Below are 23129 nucleotides of genomic sequence, written 5' to 3' on the forward strand. Positions count from 1 at the left end.
TGTTTGCTTCTACTGTAGCCGTCCATAGAACCCTCTTTGATTTCAAGACTTTTATCAAATTATTTTTTCTTTTTAATTTTTGAGGCTTGTACCGTTTGGGGTTTACGCTATAAAAATGAGCCATTGGATGACAAGGATGACTGTTATCCAAAATGCCATCATTTAATTTTAATCACAGTTATTTTTATTTCCAGATTACTCCAGTCATAAGTATAGATGGCGAGACCCACTTAGTCTGTCCAGTTTGCCAAGAGGAGCTGATGTCTGAATCTGACCTGACAGCTCACATCCGCCAAACCCACAATACCCCCAGTACTGCTAGTAAGGCCTCTTCTCGTGCATGCCTGGTGTGTGGGAAGGTGCTTAGTTCCCAGAGTTCCCTGGATAGACACGTCTTGGTGCACTCTGGTAAATATAGTTACTAACACTGAGGACCTTTTCACATTGAGTGGTATACTTTACTGGTGCAGTCACAATCGGTCCACTTTTATAGGGGGTTACATGTAATTATACTTTATCAAGGTTTGCTGCCTTTCATAAGTGCTCCACAAGTTTGCTTCCTGTTGAAAATTTTTAAAGCTAATTAATTAGCCCTATTGAGCAAAGGTGATATGCTTAGCTGGCTCTCTTACATATTGTGACTAGCTAGGCTGTAAGGGTGCTTTCACAATGAAACTATAGTATAACTTGGACTGATCCAACTCCAAGGGGAATTTTGCATTTGGTCGCACTCAAAACTAAGTGGAAAAGCTTCCAGGAGCCACATGAAACAGGGGCGGATATAGGCCATCTTCATTGTCTTCCGGAAGACGGTTAGATTTTCAAGTTTACATTGACAGGTATTTAATTTTTTCTGTTGGAAGACAGTCAAAAATGGAGGATGGATCAACAAAGATAATTTGGAAGACTGTCAGAAAATATCTCTGGATCCGCCCCTGTGAAAGTTGATCACATCCTAGCTGCTCTAGGAGATGTGTCATTCCGTTAATCTGATTGAATTCAGCAAGTGTCCGTGCGAAGTTAGAGCGATCTACTTAGTTTCATTGTGAATGGAACCTAACAGCTTAGCTAATATGTAAGAAAGTCACCAAGAAACAGAACATCTGTGCTCCATAGGGTACAGTTGCTGCATTGTGAACACACCTTTCAAATGCCCCTCTCCCAAAGTGGACTGGTCCAGTGAAGTGTACCCCCTAATGTAAAAAAGGACTAACATACAAGGCTCGGGTGCATTCCCAAACTGAAACCAATCTGAACAAGATGTATCCTCCCATGCCCCAGTTGATTTCCAAATATTGTGATGTAATTGTCTGGGGCAAACATTGACAACTCTGAAGGTCGGGTACGTACTAAGGCCCCGTGTGCTTGACACATCCCACTGGACCTCAGACAGTTAAACAGCTGGTAATATGGTCCAGGTGTCTGGTGACATCTCTGAGAGTCGGACTGGTTTAAAAGTTCATTCGTCGTCCCTGCAGGGGCACAGTAATTAAATGTCAGCTCCATTCGACCAGATGCGTGGGGAGGCGTGTGAGAGGCAGAGAGACCATTACAGGATTAAGCGGTCTTCCTTTCAAGTAGGCTCCACCATATTTGAGCCTTGGACCAGTTGATACTCATATCTCCTATAGATTCTGAATGGTCCCTTAGAGAGTCGGACTGGGTTAAAAGTTCATTGCATTCATTAACGGTCTGGTGCTGGTGGTCTAGCTTAAACATATATGTTATATATAATATACATACTTAGTCTGCAGATATGCTTACTTTTTCTAACCACAGGAAGACTGTATAACAGCTCATGGCTTACTTAATTACAAAAGGATTAGGTGAGACAACAGGGAGATATAAGATTGGTTGTTAATGGTGACAAATCTGAATCAGTCTGCTATGATGGTTTGGTATAAGTTAAGACATCACAAGTGTACTATAAATTTATCTTTTAAGAGTTAAAACTCATCCTCAGATTGCCTATATAGATAGCTTGATAGACTGGCTGTGGAGCAGTAAATTGAAATTTTTAAAGGGGTCAAGTGTTTCAGAATGTTTAAAATAGGGGTCCTTAGAGTATAGTCTTTACTATTTTCAACATTTTTTCTACACTTAATTGACTGGAATTAGATATGGAATTGCCACAGAGCAGGGCACTCTTTATATTAGAGTGAATTAATATTGGACATTAACTTTTAAAACCATATCTCTTGTAGTCTGCATTGTGTTTGAAATATTATCTCTGAAAGAAAAATCATACACATTTTTTGTCCCTACTGGAATATTCTTGTCAAGGTCACAGCTGAATAGTAAAGCCTGAAGATGAGCAACTCACTGATATATGAAGTGAGGTCACCGTGGAGATATAATTTTTTTCCACTAGGCAGGAGTTGATTTCTTCTTTAAGAAATACATGGAAGTAGGGGAGGAGGTTATAGTCTACCAGTGATGGATACAGAATTGATCACCGTAAACCTCTGTATCCAATTCATAGTCTGCTTCAAAACTAATAAAAAAAAAAGAAAAGAAAAACTAGAAAAAACACTCAGAGAGTTCAGACCTCCACTGAGACATAGAGTTAACCAATGTTTATTCATTATTTCATGAATGGATCATCACCAATTTGAAATTTCTTATCACCTTTATACATTTCTGACCTTTCCTGAAAATTTTATCAAAATCCCTCCATACCTTTTTGAGTTAAACGTGTGATGGACAAACAGACAGACAGACAGACAAAAAGAGGTGAAAAATACCTCCTTGGTGGAGTAAATGACAAAGAGACGAATGACATTGATGTTTGAGTATAATCTGATTTCTTATTGACCTCTGTCAGATCATGGACTGGTAGGTTGGGTCACTTGAGGACACTGGAATTTGCTCTTTTAAAGAACTACCTGGGTCATTTTGGTTCATACATTTGTTCTACATATCACAAATGGCAGAGAATTTTTAATGTTACACTGCAGAGGTCATATATAAGATATTTGGTTATTACTAGAATCTAGTAGTAGATCTCTTTAATGGGGGGGAAAACAGTAAATTTTACAGATTTTGTATTTTTATGTCATAATCTATTTTTAAATTAGAAGATTTTTATTGGCTGGTAGCAACAAAATTAAAAATCAGGCTACTCTATAGTTCTATTTTGTGCAGTAAAAGAACCACAAATACTAAATAGTTATATAATTTTGTGATTATAAAATTATGTATTTGAAAGTTTGATCATTTTTGCCCATTGAAAAGATTGAGCCATTGCCGTTTGTTATGAAACTGGTGCTGTTGCTAGTATGAGGTTAATGTCTGTTTATATTTTACATGCTTCTATGCTTTGTGCTTTGGTTTTCATATGAGATGTGAGCCTGGGATGTGGATCTCTTCCTCTGAAGGATTTTATTTATTCTCTTGATGAAATCATTGAAAGTTGCTGGATATTGTGAAAAAATTTAAATGAAGGACATTCCATGGTTTTGCTTGAAATAGTTATATGTGTAATTAAGTAAAATTAGCACCAGGGAAGGTGAAATGGGGAACTAGTGCTCTCCTGTTTTTTTTTTTTTTTCAAGCAGAATGAAAGTTTAGAAGTTTGTTGGATTTTGTAAGGTTCTCAAACAAGGACATAGTGTGGGTTATGGAGAAGGCAGATGGTCTACATAAATATATTCATTTTCTGGTCTCAGCATATTCCACAAGTATTTTATCTTCAGCTGATGGCAGTAGCAAAAATTATAGATACTGACGTAAATAGAGGCAGTGAAAAACGTATTTTGAACCTAGGCAACTATGTAGATCAGATAGATTTTAATGACATGAATAAAATTATTTTGTATTTGCGTGGGGCTTTTATTGCTTGCTGATTTTTTTCTAACCCTGGATATGGTGACATTTATGCTTGTAGACTTATTTTGAGTGCTTGTCATTTTTTTTTTTTTTTGGTTTAGAAATAGAAAACAAAAAGTCAAAAGGGTTTGTTTTTCAGTAGTATCAGATAAAATGTCATAACATCATGAATACATAGAAGGTGATGGTTGTTATAGTTCAGTTATTGTGCATAGGGTGATGGGATCAGTGGTGACCATTGATACTGTTCACAAGTTAGGGACTATTCCCACAGATATTTGGATCGATCTATCTCCCTGGGGAGTCTCACTTAATTGCTATCAACATAACCGGCTTAAATGTCTGTCACGCCTATTAAAACTGTTGGGGAGTAATTATCTTTACCCCCTAGCTGATTTGGTGGGCGTGACAGACATTAAAGCCTGTTAAGTTGATAACAATTTAGTGAGACTTCCCAGGGAGTTAGACTGATCCAGTAGGATTGATCTAGGCATGGGATCCCAGTCTTAGATAAAACAATAGTCAATGCTTGATTGGACACCCTTGCAGATATATGTATATTTATATAATTAATATATAAGACAACACTGTGCCAATATTTACATAAACACAAGTGATGATTTCATTATTAATTTGAATGTCAAAAACAAAGAGTAGGAATGATTTATACATTTCAGTTTTTGAGATAAGACAAATTGCTAGTACTATATTATGCTGAAGCAAGAAGGAAAAGAGTTGCTTTAAAATTAGTGTTAAGTGTTTTTTTTAAGCTTGAAACACAGTTATTTAATGGTTAATAAGGAAAAGAAATTATGTCAAAAATGGCTTGAAATTTTTGGTTTTTTATGTCAAAAATCGAGAGAGAGCTATTCAAGAAACTTTATAAAAATCCTTATAGATGTTTGAATATTTTTGCACTTGGGAAAACAAAGAGTGTATTAATAAATTAACCAAAGAGGTATGTTTTTCATAGATTGTTTGGATCATGTTGAGCAAGTTTATAAGGAATATTCTACCACACATTTCTGTATTCTTCTTGACTGCATCTTTTCAGTCTATATTAAAATACCAAAGAAATCCAGTATTGTTAGATTCTACCTTAAGAGACATTTAATATTGTGCTTTATTACTCAACACAATTATGAAGGTTGAATTCTTCCTTCCTTCCTTTATTTATTTATTTATTTATTTATTTATTTATTTATTTAAATGGTCTTTTCTTTTGGAAAATATTTGTGTTGCACAGAATGCATTGTTTCACTAAATATAATAGTTATTAAGATCATTGAATTATGTTTATTTAGCTGTCTTGTGTGTTTAGCATTTATGCATGTTTAAACAAAAAGTTGAAAAACAGACCTAGTTACTAGTATGATATTTTGTTAAATTATGCATGAATGTCCAACTTGATTTTGATGTTAAAATATTTCAAATGTGTCTTACAGGTGAACGACCTCATCGATGTCACCTGTGTGAGCAAGGTTTTACCACCAGGGGGAACCTCAAGCGCCATCTGAAAACTCACCAAGATGCTCCCGATCCACCACTCCTACCTCAAACTGACAAACCTGGCAGGGACAACGAGTTTTCAAAAAAGACCACACCAAAACCCAAACTATCATCAAAAAAGAAAGAATCATCAACCCTTACTAAAAAGAGGAAAGCAGTCAATTTAATCCAGCAGGTAAACAAAGAACAATCAGTAGGCGGAGCTTCCAATCAAGAAGAACTAGGGGGAATGGAGGCTAACCCAGTGGTTTTATCAGAGATTGAGTCATACTGTAAAACTTCAGCTCAGGAAAAAACAAAGACAGCGACTAAAAAATCCAAAATTTTAGGCCAGTTGAATACAAGTGCAATCAGAAAGCCGAAGAATTTGATCAAGACATTGGATAAAAATCGACCTAATATTTCTAAGAAGAAGAAAAAATTGAATGCTCTTGGGAAAATTAAGAAAATAAGCACTCCCTTTCACAAAGTTGATGGTAAACCTAAGGCAACAAAAACCAGAACAGCAGCTAAAGCTACCTCAGTGAGAGTGCCTCCTTCCAGTAAAATCAACCAAGCGGTTAAAAGTAAGAACATCAGCAAAAAACAGTCAACCTCTGACTCTGATAACAAAAAGCGAACAAGCCCAAGATCTCAGAAAGTGAAATTGGAACAGGATGATGATTCCACAATCGTTACCAACTCTGAAACCAGTTCTGTGGCTGAGGAGGGCACATCTGCTTCAGACCAAGGTTCCTCTGTATCAGCCTACCTTAAAGCTGTCATGCCTCTTAGAAAAAGTCCACGCATACCAAAATACACAAGCTTCACAGAATTTGCCTTCTTCCCCAAGCCTCGTAGGGTGGGTGTCACCAGAAAAGAAAGGGAAGAAAAAGCCCCTAAGCAGGTTAAAAAGGTTCTTGTCACAGCTGAAGTGAGAGGTGCAGCAACTGTGACAACTTTGAAAAAAGTGAAGAGGCTTTCCACGGCTAGCCCAACCCTTCTGAAAAAAGCGCTAACGACAACAAATGAAGTGAAGTCAGCGAAAATGACACGTGCTAAGTCGGCCAGAGAAGTAACTCCTATGGAAGAGAGCCAAGAGAGCTCGACCCCATCCAAACTCTCTGACGCAGATGTAGATGACAGCAGCAGAGGGTCCACGTCATCAAGTCTGAAAAGAGGAAGTAGCTTTGAGAGAGAGGTGCAGTCTGGGAAAAAGAGGCGGGTCAGCTTTGAAGGTGTTATTTTGCCTCAGATAAAGCGATACGGAATACTAGAGGGATCGGTACCGCTGGTTTCTCCATCCAAACGGCAGTTAGAACGGTTAGCCAGTGCTCTTTCCGAATCTGAAGCCAAAAGGAGACTTGAGATGGTAAGTGAGACAGGTGAAAGCAACTGTAATGTAAAATATCCAAAAGAAAATTTCAGGGGATTTCATAGAGAAGCTTAGATATATTATATTTGAAATGTAAATACATGCAGCATTTCACAGTTTTATAAATAATTTTGGAGTGCAGAAATATCATGCCTTATAATTTGCTTTAGATTGATCAAGTGATATTTTGCTCAAGTTTTATGATTACGTTATTTTCTGAAAATGTTGATTAATTGGGTTGAGGTAAAGCATAGGAAAAATTAAGTTATGAACTAGATCCGATTACCTACAAAACAAAAAGTAAATTCATCACCTGTAAGACTTTTTAAATCTGCTGTTGATAGAGCACATTGGTTGTGGTTGTTTTTACTGCACTAGAAAAGTAGGAAATTTTACCTTACTAATCCAATCAGTTGGGAAGTCTGAATCAGTTTCAGGTTAACACTTAAAAAAACCCAGTCATTTAAACAATCAGTTAACAAGCTATGATGAATGACATCCTAAATCAACTGCTGTAAATGATTTATGCAACTGGTGAGACTGCCCTGTCTGATGTAAATTGTTGATATTGTGAGATATTGATTTAGAGAATTTGTTCTTTGTAGCAAATCTCAGTCGGGGGTCCTAGGTTGATCTTTTCTACACAGACCACTGATTCGACATTATTTTGACAGATAGATCTCTGATATATTTGGATGTGCACTGACAGTACTCAGTCATTTCTATAAAGGTTTTGTTTGATGAAAATTTCCCATTTCCTGCATTTATGTTTTGTGTCTGCAATAGTTGCAGTTTACAGAGAACGTGTACAAAATGAAAAATTGTCTGTCTGACGGATGGGGTGAATTAGTTGTTATGTTTTTTATATAAAAATGCAAATCCCTGATTAAAGGTTGTAAATGAGTTGTTTGAAGTTAAAATTTACAAAATTAATCATTGCAGTTAGGAATGTCAGAGCGCCAAAAGTTATATGGTAAAATACTTCTTCCGGTTTAAAAAAAAATTATAATAGTTTATAATCAAAATTGTTACTTTAAAAAATCTTTGTTTGTAGTAATGTTTTTCAAAAACTAATAACCCACTGTTTTTCACTGCAGGATATGGGCCAGAAGCAGATCCCAAACAACATCCTCCACTGCGGTGTGTGCAGGAAAATTTTCCTTTCCACCTTTGGGCTTCTGACCCACTTGGAGTCGCACCCAAATTATGCAATTCGTTGCAAAACATGCAACCTGGTCTTCATGAACCCGAGGGGCCTTACCATGCACAAACGCATGGTCCATAACAAGAGTAAAATGGGGTTGGAGGAATTTGGAGCCCATGGTATCAAACCTGCTGACATCCCTGTTGGGTTCTTTGATTTGTCCTTCGCAGAGTTTTCTACGCAAAAGTTTCCGTTGGTTGCTAAAGCATGGTGTGAGGAGCACCAGAGGGTCTCCAGTAGCGCATTTCATAACTTCACGTGCAATGTCTGTCAGAAGTCGTTCCCGTGTGCGAGTTCATTTGAGCTTCACAACCAGACGCACACGGAGATTACGAGGTCAAAGTGCACCCAGTGTGGCACGGATGTGGAGACTCATGTTGCGTTGTTGATACATGAGCTGAAGCATAAAGATGTCACTTGTGTGAATACTGCAGGTGCGATCGCAGATAACAATAGTGCGAATGCTGAAAAAAATAGTGCAAACAATCCTGTGAACACAGACAATGGCCCCAACATAGACATTGAAGATGGAACAAGTTTGAACGCTGATGATGTCCATCTAGATACAACTAGGGATGATATAGGCACTGTTATTAGAAATGTGAATATAGATTCCAAAAATGTGCCCTTTGAAACAGGTGCTGAAAATTCAATCCCTGGAAGCGACAGGAATGATGGTGACAGTTCAGTTACCGAGAGTCAAATGTTTGATACTACCACGGAGGCAGATGTGGCCTCTGATGGGGAAGGTATGAATAAGGATATTCAATCTGAAAACTTGAAAACATCCACCACAGATAGCGAAAGTGTAGAAGCACTAGAGGATGGTGATACACAAGAATCTTTGATAATATCACAGAGTAGAGAAAACACTGTTGAAAGAAGCAGTGATAGCAATGATGATCAGACATCCAGGGATAATAATGAAAATAAAGGTTTTCCAAAAGTCCGGGATAAGATGTCACTTGACATTACAGTGTGTGAAAACGAGGATGACACCCAGAAATTGAATATAACAAATTCTGATAATTCCAAAAAGGAACAGGAAGTAGTATCACTGGAAAATGAAAATGATAACAAATCGGTGAGCTCCGGCGTGGACTTGTCAGGCCATGGACAGGATCCTAGCTCTGGTGAGGACATGGACAGAAATGAAAATTCTGATTTGATCTCAGCACAGCAAGAAGATACTTCTACTGAAAATGTATACAAGGAGTGCTTTATGGCAACTCTTGAACTGAACTCCTCCTCTCTTGAGTATGACAGAGTAGAGGTGGACAAAATGACATACCACACCAGACGTCCTGATTTTGGAATCAGCTGCTACTACCAGTTACTGGACACGTTGGACATGGCAGACATTAAAGCCATGGAGGTTGAGCTTTCGGGGCTTCCAAGGGACCACTCAAGGGGTAATGGAAAAGTGGATATTGTGGATACAAGCGAGGAATCCCAGGATTCTTACGATTTTGCCGAGGTCCAGGATGTGATCCGAACAGCTGTGACTGCCACAGCAGGGTTGCCACGACTGTCACCAAGTCCAGCCCCCCTGGATCCCCCCAGGTCGCCCCCTCCAGAGATGCCCACCCTGCGCCCCATGTCTCCTGTACCCCCTCCACGATTAACCCCAGCGCCCCCTCAGCTGAACCCTGTCCCCGAGGATGAGCTGGACACACCAGCCCCTTTAGACTCCCTGATCCCTCCTACCCTGGCAGACTCCTCTGCTCCTAATTCTCCGCCCACCTCTCCTTCCCCTCCCTCAGTGTCAACATCCCCATTTCCACCAAATGTACCATCCCCCTCAGACTCCTCATCCACTGCCCCGCCCACTGTCACACCCATAGCCCCGCCCACTGCCACACCCACTCCTCCCAGCCCCCCTATGAATACTGATGCCATTGTGATGCCTGTGCTAGTGAGGCTCAACAACCCATTCCTTGGAGGTCAGTTGGTCAGAATGAGGTTACCCTGTGGTCAGTGCTCGGCCGTAATGGACAGTCCCAAGGAACTAGAATGTAAGTGCTTGATGCTTTTCTTATATTTTGTTTTGTAAATATTAATTTGTATTTCTTGTCGGTTGATATTTTGGCAGTATCTTATCTGCTGCTTTAGTGAATAAGTGTGGGACATTTGTGTCTGTCTGAATATCTGGTGTGTAGGTGCATGCACATGCATTTGCTAGGCTAAACAAAAAATGACAGTCCTGCTATTTTATCAAAAGATGGATTTAAAAAAAGAGTGTTTGGAATTGACTTCTGCTTTTTCAAATATGGGTCTTTTATTTGAAAAAGTCGCTGACCTTATTTATCACCTCTTCTGAAATAAATGTGAAAATACATATTGTGATCATCATCATTATTATTATTATAATCATCATCATTATCATTTGCTTCTATCTTTTTCATACGTACTTAAAAAAACAGTTATGTAAAAAATACATTATCACTGCCATCATAATCATCATCATCATCATCATGATTTTCCTGCTTTCCTTTCCTCCTGTACATCCCCCCCAAAATAACTGTGTTCACACATGTGAGGATCATAATCATTATCATCATCATATACTGCCATCCATTGATTTTGTATATTTGTGCCGCATACTAAATAAACCTTGAGATCTGTATGATACAGACATTTATTCAAATACAGTGATTGTCTGAAAGCAGTAAGAATGTACGGACCTTTTCAGTGGCTTCTCAGGACTACAGTTGGAATTTTCAAACATGCTCCTTGCTAAGTTATTTTAGATATTTTCCAAATTTCTCCAATTTTTATGTCACGCTAGTGAAAAGGGTATATTTTACCCACTATGAAAGATGAATACCTGATCTGAAAATAATAAATTTAATATATCTCACATTTTTTGCCAGTCAGAGTATCATATGTTTTGACTCAATTTCTACCCCCAGTATCCATATTTCTTCCCCATATCGATTTAATGAACTTTTCTTTCCCCCACAAAAAAAATTAGGTAGAGATATAAATCCATATTATGAAAATTCCTTAAGTTGCGAAAAAGGTGAGGTGGGTGGAAAAAGTGACAAATAAAGCAAGCTGTGAGGGGATTTACATTTTACATTAGTAAAAGCTCCATTGAGGAGTGTAAAAAGCTGAATGCTCCACTCCTCATTCAAGTCAAAAACTAGAAACAACCCTCTAGTTGTATGAAAAATATTCCAGACCCCCTCTAGATGTATATATCAAATAGAACTATAAAAACCCTGTGTTGAGATTTTGTTTGTTTGTCAACAAAATAGTTGTTTACATAGGGTACACATAGAGAGGAACTAAATCAAAGATACTGCCCAGCTATGAGGATGTTGATTTTCTATTTCCCCTCTGGGTAACTGATTGCAGTTTTCTTCCTCTTTCATACTTGTATGCATTTGGGTCATCCTACGCATACGCCAACGTATGAAACAAATGAACTGTTTGTGAACAGGTGGCTTTCGGTTCTTGGCCAGTTTTCCTCCTGCTTATGCAGCGGTTTTTATGTCAATATTTTGTTTGTTTTTTTTTTCAAAAAGAGGTTAGGAACCTGCATACAAATAACCATGATTCTGAAGTGTTTTTACCCAGTGGAATGTTTTTCCTTCATTTTATTTTTTCTTACTTCTATTCCTTTAAATTTACTTCAGAGAAGTGGTGAGATATAACAACTATCATTTGGGTCCCATCATTTTTGATTTTTTCCTCTGATCTTTCTTTGTTTTGTTTTTGTGTTTGGAGCATGCATTCTATTGTAAATAACATTTAACATATTTCTTTTCACCTTCCTCTCCCCAAGTGGTCAGTGGTACACAGCTTCATTAGTGTGTTTGACATTTACATCACTGGTTCGATCATCAGTATATGTCATTGTATTTTTTCTCTAAATTCTCTTGATTAAAGAAGAAAAACAATGACTATTTTCAGCTTCCTCTCCCCAAGTCATTATGTGCCCATATTTAATGGCATCATCATTTCATTGTATGCCTTCATCAAGGTATGAGATTTTAACTTATTCCATTTTATCAAGAAACAACCCTAATTTAGTCATAACTTTTATTTCCCAAATCAATACAAGAGCAATTCTTTATGATCCTCTTGTTCATCTGTGTTATCTGTGTCTTTTCATGGAAAATATGGGACAGTTTTTCAACTTAAAAGGTTTAAATAAACCTCTGAATTAGCATAAATAAATTTTTTTCTTCCTCTCCCCAAGCAGTTTTGAGCCCATTTAATTTATCCTCATCAACATCAACATTGATAACATAAAAACCCTCTAAAATCATCTTTGCAGTCTTTCCCATATGCCTCTCCCCAGATGTCGAGTGGCCCAATTACTATCTTCTTCATCGTCATCTCTGTTAAACAAACATGATTGATATCACGTAGGACTTCCTTATCATCAGGTTTTGTTTTGAAAGTATATCCAATTTTTCCTTCTGCCTCTCCCCAAGTCATTACTGGACCACTTTATCATCATCATCATCATTAGCATCATCCATCATCTGAGCTTGGCAATTCCTTCTCATTATCTGCATCGTATTATACTTGTGCCCTGTGAGTGTATTATTAATAGCGTACCAAGGAAGAGTAGGACAAGCAGGCTCATCTATTTAGCACTAAGTATGAGAAGTGGAGATAGACTTAGTGAGCTATATTATATGGGAATCTGTTGTCTGAATCGCTGAACTCTATGCCGTCTGTGGCAGTGACTCAGTTGTATTGAATGGGAGGAGGAGAGGGAAATAGGTCGGAAGCGATATGGCTGTTATGGCGCGGGCAGCAGGCAGATTCAGGCTCTGCAGTACTTTCTGAAAGGCGGGCATTGTTCTGAGCAGTGCAGACCCTTATTGATCTTGGCATAATTGTTTGCTTAGTTATCAGCGCACAGGACCTGTGGATTTAATTTGTGACTACTGAAGAAGAGGAGGAGGAAAATGTACTCAGCTGGAGAATAATTCATGAAGAAGAGATATAATCTTGTTTTGAGTGTTGGATAGCTGAACTGGGTTACCAGTGTGTTTGTTATATTGGTGATAGGAAGTTGAGGTGATCCACAGACCTAAATGATGAACCAAGAAGATGAGGAGGATTAAATTTAATATGAAGTGAAGGATTGTATCATATGTACCATAGTTAGATGTTTCTTTATGAGAAAGAAAAACTATTTGAGCAGTATTGATATTGGTTGGCAGAAATATGGATTTTCATGATTATGTGTGCATAAGAATGGACCAATAGAATACCAGAATGGAAAAGAAGAGAAAAACAGTCAAGAAACCCTTCATTTTTTACATCACTTCTTAGGGAGAAAAACTACTTATCATTGAGTTTAGAGCATAGATGTAATAATTTTGTGAAGACTTGACCAGATTTCTCTTAAACTGAGCACCGTCTTGAAACAAGATACAATGCCCTTAGTAGTAAAGATTTGGTTATTTTATAACTGTCACAGGACATAGGAGTCAGCTTGGGATGTAGAGAAGAAAGAATCAGGAGAAGAAAGATAGAAGCCACCACCTTTGTAAAATATTCAACAGATTACCATGTATTGATTTTGCATTTCATCAGTAGCAAATAATTGGATACAGAGTCTGTAGATGCTTAGAGCAACCCAGGTCCATTTGCTCTCAACAAGTGGGGATGAAGAAAAAGCTGTTAATCAGCTGATAAAAAAATATGTGGCTTGTCTTGCATAGAGATTTTTGTAGCAGACGGAATTTAAGTCGACTTCAAATGTTCAGTAATGGTGCAGCCTCCTACTCACAGTGAGTTAAATGGAATGGATTTTTTCTTTTATTTGCTCTCTCCTTTTTGATTGTAACATAGAACCACTGAAATGGGGCAATTTCAAACAAAGGCACCACATCTCAAGATAATTTTTTGAGAATACCAGTTCTTCCTACTCTTGCTTTTTTTCTCTTTATACACAATATCCCAAAAAGAACTGGGAGAGGAAAATATTTGGAAACAAATTCTGAATATAGAAAATCAATTAACAAAAAGTTTGATAAAACAACAGTAATGTTTTCTTTCTTTCATTTGTCTCCTGTGAAAATAACATAAGTATCATTAATGCTGAAAGTGCATGTGACCTGGATCTGGATCCTGATAAATTCCAGTGGGAATTTCGAGTGGGACATATGGCACTTCTTCAGAAGAAGCAGATACAGATAAGGAAAACACTGAAGTTTGTATTGCTGCTACCTTGTGTGCACATCTAATGGTTCTTTCTGACTAAGAATAAATGCCTACCAGAGGCCCAAAGAGGAAGTAGAAACTATGGAAGTGAAATTTAGGGTAAACTCAGGATTTTTTTTTAAACTTTAGCAACTCAGTAGCTGCTGAGCACTGTATTCATCAAATAGAAACCCACATGTTTCATTCTAGAACATTTTGGAAATTTGAGGACTTTTCCCCCCTTATCTAACTTTATTTAACTTAAAGACTCTACGTCATTTAGCTTTATTCAAATGAAGACGATCTCAGTTAGGAAAGTCTGCATCCCTCATGAAGATATGGGTGCTTCATAAACCAAACAAGCCATAGTTTAACACTTCTATTGTGATGTTTACTAACATTGAAGAAATTCCAAGAAATTGGCATGTTTTGAATATTCCTGGAGATTCTTTCTTCTGAGAGGATAAAAAGATGGACAGAGAAAGGGAGGAAAAAATGGCCCCCAAACCAGACTTTGATAGGGTTAGTGATGCCTGCAGCTCAGCAGGGGAGGAAGGTTTGCCTCCCCCACCGCCATTGTACATGCCATATAATTTGATAAAATCTCGAGCAAGAAGTAAGTCATTATTCTCTCTCTCTCTCTCTCTCTCTCTCTCTCTCTCTCTCTCTCTCTCTCTCTCTCTCTCTCTCTCTCTCTCTCTCTCTCTCTCTCTCTCTCATATCATAATCAGCATCATCATCATTCTTCCAGTTACATCATCCTTAAACTTTATTTACCTTTTTAAAATTTATTATGTGTATTTACTCTTATCTGTAACATTGTGACATATATAAAAAGGCAACATATTGGGGATTTATGTCTTAAATAATTTTACTTTAGAAAAAAATTAAATAATGAAACTTTCGTTGTGGCTGAGAGAGAGAGAGAGAGAGAGAGAGAGAGGGGGAGGGAGCAAGTGAAAGAGAAAGAGATGTTAAGAAAAGTCAACCATGTACACATTTTTATGAAAATCACAGGAGATAATACAAAAAAGAAAAAAGTTCATTTCCAGGTCATGGTGCTTCATGGATCTGTGCTCTGTGGGCAAATGTTTAAGTCTGAGAGAAAAACAAAGACAAAACATATCAAAGTTCACCTAACAACTACATTACCAAAACACATCAATTTATTTACTATTATTTGTTCATTATTTATTACTTCAGCTAAGGAGGTTGTGTTTTGCCTTTGTTGATTTTTTAGTTAACAGCCCATCTCAAAAACTTTTGATGTTATGATGGATTTTGATGTTATTTTTTGGATAGGTCAAAAATGGAATTAGAATCAACCAGATTTGGATGGTGATCCATTAATTAATTAATTAATGAGTATGAGAATTGAGACAACTTGGTTGAGGTATGCACTCTCTTAGTGCTTTTCTAATTCTGGCATACCTTTGATACAATAAATCAAAACAGATATTGCTTTTAACTTCACTTCAGATCATGTAACCAAAAGCCACGAGGGTGCCACCCCATACAAATGTAAGATCTGCAGCTACAGCAGCATCGACAAGAGCACTTTGATGCGCCATCTACGAAGTCACAGTGGCGAGAGGCCATACCAGTGCCTGATATGTGAGCTAGCCTTTACCACAAAAGCTAACTGTGAAAGACACATCAGGTTTGTGCTTAAAAAAATTAATTATGTTATTGTTTTATATGAATGCGGGGTTGTGTCTATGTTTGTGGGTTATACAAACATATTGGATGTAATTTTTGTATATTATATGCATTATTTCCAAGATGTCTTCTGTTTAGAGTCTTTACTGTTATTTATTTATTTATTTATTTATTTATTTATTTATTTTAGGTTAGTTTGTTGGGCTTTATTTACCAAGTCACCTTTGTTCTGTGAAGGCTAGATTCATTATTATAGAAAGTTATTTTCATGCTGTTCACTCTTTGTTTTCTGTTAAATTAAGGAAAGATTATAGAAGTTAATTCAATCATAATTATTTGAATTTAGGTCATTATTTGATATCTGTAACTGTCTTCAGAATTTTAATATCTTCATAGATATGATACTTTCGGAACAATCTCGGAACAAATTCAAAATAGATATGGGAGTATTTAATATTTACTTTTATAGGAATCTATAAATTTTTCAGAAACAAGCACAGAATAGAATCTAAGAGAGATGTGGAGCATAAGATTGGTTACAACCAGGAGATGGCGCAGAAGGCGGCCATGTCTGACGCCTTCCATTCCCCCGACACAATCTGCAAAACCTGCGGCGTTGACTTCAAATTCTTCCGTGATCTCAATAATCACCTGCGCACCAGCAGCTGTGCTCAGAAACCGTTTTTATGCAGCCTCTGTAACTCGGGCTTTTCAAACAAAGCCAACTGCCTCCGCCATTTACAGAATGTACATGTGGATCTTCGTGGTGAGATTGATTTTGACAAGTATGTCATTTGTACTGGGGTTATGGCCAAAAAATCAATGGAGGAGGCAGGGAAAGATAAGCTGAGCCTCAAAGGTGGAAATCTTCCCCCACCACCTCCGTTAAAGCCCATGCCAGGGCTGATGCCAACCTTGAGCTCGTTTCCACAGCTTTGGATGTATTCCCCATTCGACCAGTCTGCTACTTCAAACTGGATGCTGGCTCCATCTGGTGGCAGTAATGCAGACACTGAGCAAGGAGGGGATGGAGAGGGTGATGGAGCACAACTTCAGGACAGGTATTCCACCAGCTTGGAAAATAGTCAGGTCTTCCCCAGCGAGCAGGCTGGGAACAACACGTGTGGTGGCGATCAGGAAAAAAATAATCAGGAACTGGTCTCATCGTGGAAACAGAGGGATGAAGACATAATACAGGGAGGAAGGTGTTATGGTGAAAATCTTCAGGACGTTTCATTATCAGATAGCTCTTCAGGGTATGTTAATGTTAAAAGCAACCTGGGCACAGTATGGTCTGCTCTTAAAAATATTGACCAATCAATGACAAGAAAAAGAAGTCGCAAGGCGGTGATGCCGAGGAAGAGGCTGTTTGTTGCGAAAACTGTGCAGAAGGAGCCAGAATCAGGTAAAGAAATTATTTTCAAACTTTGAAATTGTCATTTACGTCTAGTTTAGAACTCGGCATAATTGTGCTGTTGTGCTGAAAAGTTTGTAATTTGAAATTTTGAAAATTAAATTTCTTTGTATTTACAAACATTTGTAAATTGTTAGTGATGTTGAATAAATTGGCAGGAAATCAAGTTCTTATTATGGCTTATATGATTTTCTTTTAGAGAGTGAGTCTGAAAATGATATCGAGTTGACCATTTATTCAGAAGAGGAAGGTTCTTCACGGGAGAGACCTGAAAAAATACCTAGAACGTGCATGGACGTGGAAGACAAAGAGGTGATTGATTTATATTATGTGAATGTGTGTGTGTGTGTGTGTGTGTGTGTGTGTGTGTGTGTGTGCATGTACATGCATCTGTCTGTTTGTGTTTGTGTCTGTCTGTGGTTGTGTGTGTGTGTCTGTCTGTCATTTTAGTGGTCGATTAAATTTTGGAGATTTAAAATCTCAAAGTGAGCTATCCTTAATCCTGAATATATGCGGGACATAATAAAGTGAGATCCATAAAAAAAAAAGCCATTCAAGCTGGATAACAGTGGTTCAACAAAAAGACAATATCCATTGAGGCATTTATTTATTTATTTTTAATTATGCTTGCAGATCACTAAATCCGAGGAAGGCAGTGCAACTGAGATTACTCAGAGCAGTGCAGAGAACATCAAAGATGAGCCCAATTCAGAGTGTGTTATAGCGCCATCTAGTAGCAGTCCTAAGCATGATGCAGCAGCTACAAATCTAAAAGCATCCCCACAGAAATCAAAGGACAGCTCCAAGCCGTACACTTGTTCTTACTGTAACCGTGTCTTTCCTTGGACTAGCTCTCTGCAAAGGCATCTCTACTCTCATACTGGTAAGGCAAGACTGGGGATAAAATATTGTTATATATATATATATATATATATATCAAAAGTATCGACCATCAGAAGAAAAACAAACTTCTTCCCACCAAATGTTCTTGATGAGTTTGTAAATGTCTGCTTCTATATATATATCAATTTTCACCATTTTTGTTGCATCATCAGCAGACATTGAATTTAGCATCTGCTTAATGGATATAACTACGAAGAACTAAATTCATGTAGTTGTAGACGGGTCTTTTGCAAGTAATTTAAACCTTTTTACTCTCTTAGTTGATCCAACTTGACAAGATTGTAATTTTAAATCAGATTGGACCTTTTTCATCGATAAGGGTGATTATTTCACCCCCCCCTCAGAATCACATACACCTCCACCACATCCAGAGCCGACCTGCTTCAGGCCTGATAGAATGTGCTTGAAACAATGGATTATCAGCCAAGATTTAATTAACTACAGAGAACAAAAATCATAGTTGTAGTAATTGGTAATATTTCTGAAAATAATTTCTAAATTCAAGCTCTTATATCCTACATGTGATAAAGTTGGTGAGTAAATTGCTTCATTTGATAGCAAAATATTTCTAATGTTTCTGAATAAATATTTGAAATGTTTGTTTCAGGTAAGTTAGTTATTGATTGGCAGTTTTAATAATATATTCCAAAAAATAATAAATTCTTCACCTGCTGTCAGAAGGGACTAAATTTTAAGTTTTAGATACAGATTGAAATTAAATGTACCAATTTAAAGCAGATTCTAATTGCACTTTTCAAAATATTTTCATAGCATTTGTGAAGAAATATATTTCTTAGGTTTATCATGATGGAATGATATTTTTTCCATAGGACAAAAGCCTTTTGCCTGCCCAAAGTGTGACATGTCATTTTCCACTAAGTCCAATCGTGAGCGCCATCTATTGAGAAAACATGGCATGAACAGCTCAGATCCTGCTGTGAGACAGAACTATGACCGTCCATATAAATGTCACCTCTGTGTGTTCAGTACTTTCTCTACAATTGGTAAGGGCTAGACTTCCTTTTAAGTTCTGTTATTTAATAGTCTTTCCCCATGTTATGATTTCCATTAGTTATATATTACTTTTTGTTCTGTCCTGGTTTGAAAAACCATTTGGTTAAACCAGTTATGTCTACTAGTTTCAGTAAAAATGCTTTTATTATTCAAATGAATGAAATGCAAATTGTTAAAATGAGTTTTGGAGTTTGACATTGTATTAAATTCGTAAGTCTGTTTTTAAGTTCAGGAGAAACAGGAAAAGAGTGTGAATTTTCAAATTTAAAGTGGAAGTAAAATGTTTTTTTATATTCAACTCCACTCAGTTTTGTTATCTTGAAAGCCTGTTGGATAGATATAAGCTCCTTTTGTAAAGAAGTAGCTGTTTTAGAATTTGAATTAGATTTTGTGTTCATTTCTGCACTATATGCAGAATGCATCACAATGCATCACAAATCATATTGAATTCATCTTTAATCTGTCAAATAAAAAATATGCTTTTTTTTTTGCTTTAGATAAAATGAAGAAGCACTTCAAAGAGAAACACCCTGATTCCCACCTTCCAGATGTTCATCAGCTAGGCGCTATTAGCAAGCAGGACAACAAAGCTGAGAATGAGGACCGTAAGGAGATGGAGGGGGACTTACTTCCTGTGGAACAAGTTGAAAATTTCCACCAGTCTGAACTGAGCTTATGTAGTGACTTAGGGCAAACCAGCCAATCAGGTGATTCCACTCTTGGGAGTTTGGAGGACCAGGCCTTCATGTGCAGTAAATGTCCAAATGTCTTTGAATCAAGAGTACTTCTTGCCAAGCACATTAGAGAGAAACACACTGATCATCCGTTCCGTTGTTATCTTCATCAATGCGACCTTTCATATGAATCAAGGCAAGAGTGCTTAGAGCATATACACAGTTCACATCCAAACGAGTGGGAAAGTTTATCTAAACGCAATAAACTTCATGATATTGGAGACTTTGTGGGCGAGCTTGAAGGTGCAGAAGCCTCAGCAGTGCCCTCTGTTGAGAAAGAAAGGAACAGTGGTGTGAGGGGGGAAGGTGGCGGCAGTGATGAGCTAGCACGGAAGGTCAGCTGTTCTCTGTGTTTGAAGAAATTTTGGTCAATACAGGATTTGAGGAGGCACATGCGCTCGCACACAGGTACGTCCTTGTTGCAAGATGGTGTAAGAAAACTTGATTTCAAAATATTGGCTAAATACTTTTGGGTGATTCCAAAGAAAAATTAATGAAAACAAAAACTGAATGTTGAAAAAATACCAAATTAAATTTTGCAAGTTGCTATTTTCTTGCAGCCTCATATACAGGAATAGATCTATGCTTTAGAAATTTATCATATGAATGAAGCCTATAATTTGAATGAAAATTGGCTCAAGAATGAGAAGGTGGCAAAGGCCGGGTGTAGTCTTATTATTTTTATATCATTGTGTTAACTTCAACACGCATTGCATAATAAATTATATCTTACAGGGGTTGCAAGAGCTCCATTTGGTTTTTATTTACAAGTAGGGAAACAGCTCAGTTTGATCAGAAAAAGATTGTAATATTATTTTCTTATTTCACCAGGTGAGAAACCTTTTGCATGCAATTACTGTGGCAGACGGTTTTCTCTAAAGCACTCCATGATGAGACACAGGAAAACCCATCAAATTGAAGAGGATCAAAATGAAGAACAGGGAGGCCAAGCTGCAGAGACTGCTGACCAGGTGAGTTACACACTAATTCCTGATTCATTATGAAAATAATGTTCCCAAAATATCTTTGTCATAGCAGTTTCAATTATTTTCACATCCACCTCAGACCAAATATATACAAGATTCTTAATCCTAGAATAATCCTAAAGACCAATTCAAATTTTGCACATCTATGAATTTTTTATTACTTGTGTGCCATTTTGTTGTTTTAACTCTTATAATCTGTGCATTCTAGCCATGTTCCTATGCAGAAAACCAATCAGATTGTTCCGATAGCGGTGGGGACGAGAGCATGGATGATAATTCTGTACTTCTACAGAATCTCCTTGGAGTGGAGCAGACGGCCATAGAGCAATTGCTAACATCTGCAGATGATGCAGCAAAAATGCTGGGGGTCAACAATGGCAAGAATTAATATAAAAAAACAGCCATTTAGAAAATCATTAGTGCCATTTGATAGAAAAATAGTTTGTTTTACTTCTGATGAAAACTTAGCATGTCAGCGTCTGATGATGATGCGGGGGAAATATTGAAGTTGAAGCTAGTATTGGACAGTTTTCCATGATCTCCAAGTATTTAAGTTAATATGCATGTTTATTTGTATTTCAACGTTGACCAAACATGCTAACAGTGCTGGCCATTTCAAAATACGTCTTGGCAAAAGAGTCAAGTTTTAGATTCACACAGATGTGGGACATGTCTTTTACACTTTCAAGAACCATGCTTGTGGTAACGAAAATCCCTTGTATCCAAAGGAATATAAGGTCGAATAATTCATTTAAGAAATTGGGGGAAAAAGAAAAATTAAAGATCAAAATTTACAAAAAAAGGCATATTTAAAATGCTTACATATAATTCTAAAAGGAAAGAGATGGTAAATTAGTTTTTTTTTTTCATAATTTACACTAGATCATTAGATCTGTCATTTTGGCTTTGTTCTTTTTATTGCACGAAATAAGAGAAATGTTTGAAAAATGGTTTGAAGGTACTGTGTAGAGTCATTTATATTGTTTTTGTGGTTCTTTCAGAAATGCTCAATACATAAATGTCACAGTTTTTCATATTATAAACCCAGGTTTGATCAAGTAAAAATGTTAACAAGTTCACAAGTTGTCTGCTGCTAACTATGGCGCAAGCAGTACAGCTGTTTCGATTTTCTCTGACAAATCATTTCATTTGCTTTTCAAGTAAAGTGTTAAGATTTATATTTTGCTCTTCATTAGGAGGTAAAAGTATCAGATACTGATGATGCCAGTGCTGATATTAAGTAATAGTAATTGTTTCATCGTTTAAGAGGTAAAAGTGTGCAATTTTATACTCATCTCTGTAGCACAGGTGATTCTTTGTACATTAATAATTACCACTGGATTCTTTTGTAGCTTAGTATTATGCTAAACTTAGGTAGTTTCTTTGCCATTTCTTTGCAAAAAAAACATGCTTTATTCAATAAAAAAAAAGTACCTCAAATTGACATGACCTGTTACGTGTGAAGTACATGGGCAAAATTATAGTTACTTGTTTTTTGCCAGGGAAAATATATTTTTTTTATGTAGAAAAATGCTTACTACACAAAGTACACTTTGCACTTTGGTATTCAGCTGTTTGACAAGTTGCCTCAGTGCTTTTTGCCGAAGTTTACTGGATATATGTAAATGATTGGCCTTTGGCTGATACAAAAAGTAGATAAGACACTACGCAACAGCTTCTTCCTTCCAGCTAGCATGAACTAATTCAAAATCTGTTAAGGTTTAGTTACAATGAGTTACTGTTTAAGAACTTGTCCTGAAATATTCATTTCAAATAGATTATTGAACTATTAAAAATCAATGATAATTTGTAAATGAAAAATCAGCTGTATTATATATAAGTATTGCGCTTTTGATTTAACGAAAAATGTTCTTTGATATTTTGTCAAGTTTTGTTCCACACTAGTTGTTCATATAGTATAGTAAACAGTACAAGGGCCTTATCAAATAACAAGATATTATGCCATCCTACTGCTCAATTAATGGGGGATTGGTCCAGTTCGGTACTGTTTATTATAGCCCACACAAAGTTAGCCATGATAGCTAAGGGAAGACTTATTCCCATATTAATATACTACATACATATTTTGTAAAATTAATTTACATGTAACATGTGCATGAGTTAGTGATTGACCTCCAAGAACTGGATATATTAGAAGACAGTTATTTGCATGGCCGTTTACTCTTTCAACTACCATTTTCTTTGATATTGGTCACCACATGACTCACGCAGTAATAGTCTAGAAAGTCGAACAGCAGGACAACAGGTTTGTAGTCTAACATGGAATAAAGTTTGTCTTTGTAAATGGATATTAGAAAATCTTTTTGTTCTTGGGCTTCCAGCAGAGAAATAC

General features: G+C 36.9%; 1 protein-coding gene across 2 annotated transcripts in view; it reads left to right on the forward strand.

The window, feature by feature from the left end:
- The window catches only part of LOC106169188 (uncharacterized), a 28911-nt gene extending 5826 nt beyond the window's left edge, over nt 1-23085 (forward strand). The window contains exons 3-13 of one of the 2 annotated variants that reach the window (XM_024076516.2): nt 195-408; nt 5274-6688; nt 7789-9910; nt 15546-15726; nt 16214-17130; nt 17339-17451; nt 17773-18022; nt 18873-19046; nt 19554-20198; nt 20622-20761; nt 20985-23085. In XM_024076516.2, coding sequence (XP_023932284.2) covers nt 195-408; nt 5274-6688; nt 7789-9910; nt 15546-15726; nt 16214-17130; nt 17339-17451; nt 17773-18022; nt 18873-19046; nt 19554-20198; nt 20622-20761; nt 20985-21164 — 6351 coding nt within the window. In that variant the 3' untranslated portion in view covers nt 21165-23085. The remainder of the gene's footprint in view (nt 1-194; nt 409-5273; nt 6689-7788; nt 9911-15545; nt 15727-16213; nt 17131-17338; nt 17452-17772; nt 18023-18872; nt 19047-19553; nt 20199-20621; nt 20762-20984) is intronic. The other variant, XM_087010381.1, reaches the window with a different exon arrangement.
- The last annotated feature ends 44 nt before the right edge of the window (nt 23086-23129 follow it).

Source organism: Lingula anatina, chromosome 4 (assembly GCF_051362555.1).
Source record: "Lingula anatina isolate TDL-2025a chromosome 4, LinAna3.0, whole genome shotgun sequence".
NCBI lineage: Eukaryota > Metazoa > Brachiopoda > Lingulata > Lingulida > Lingulidae > Lingula > Lingula anatina.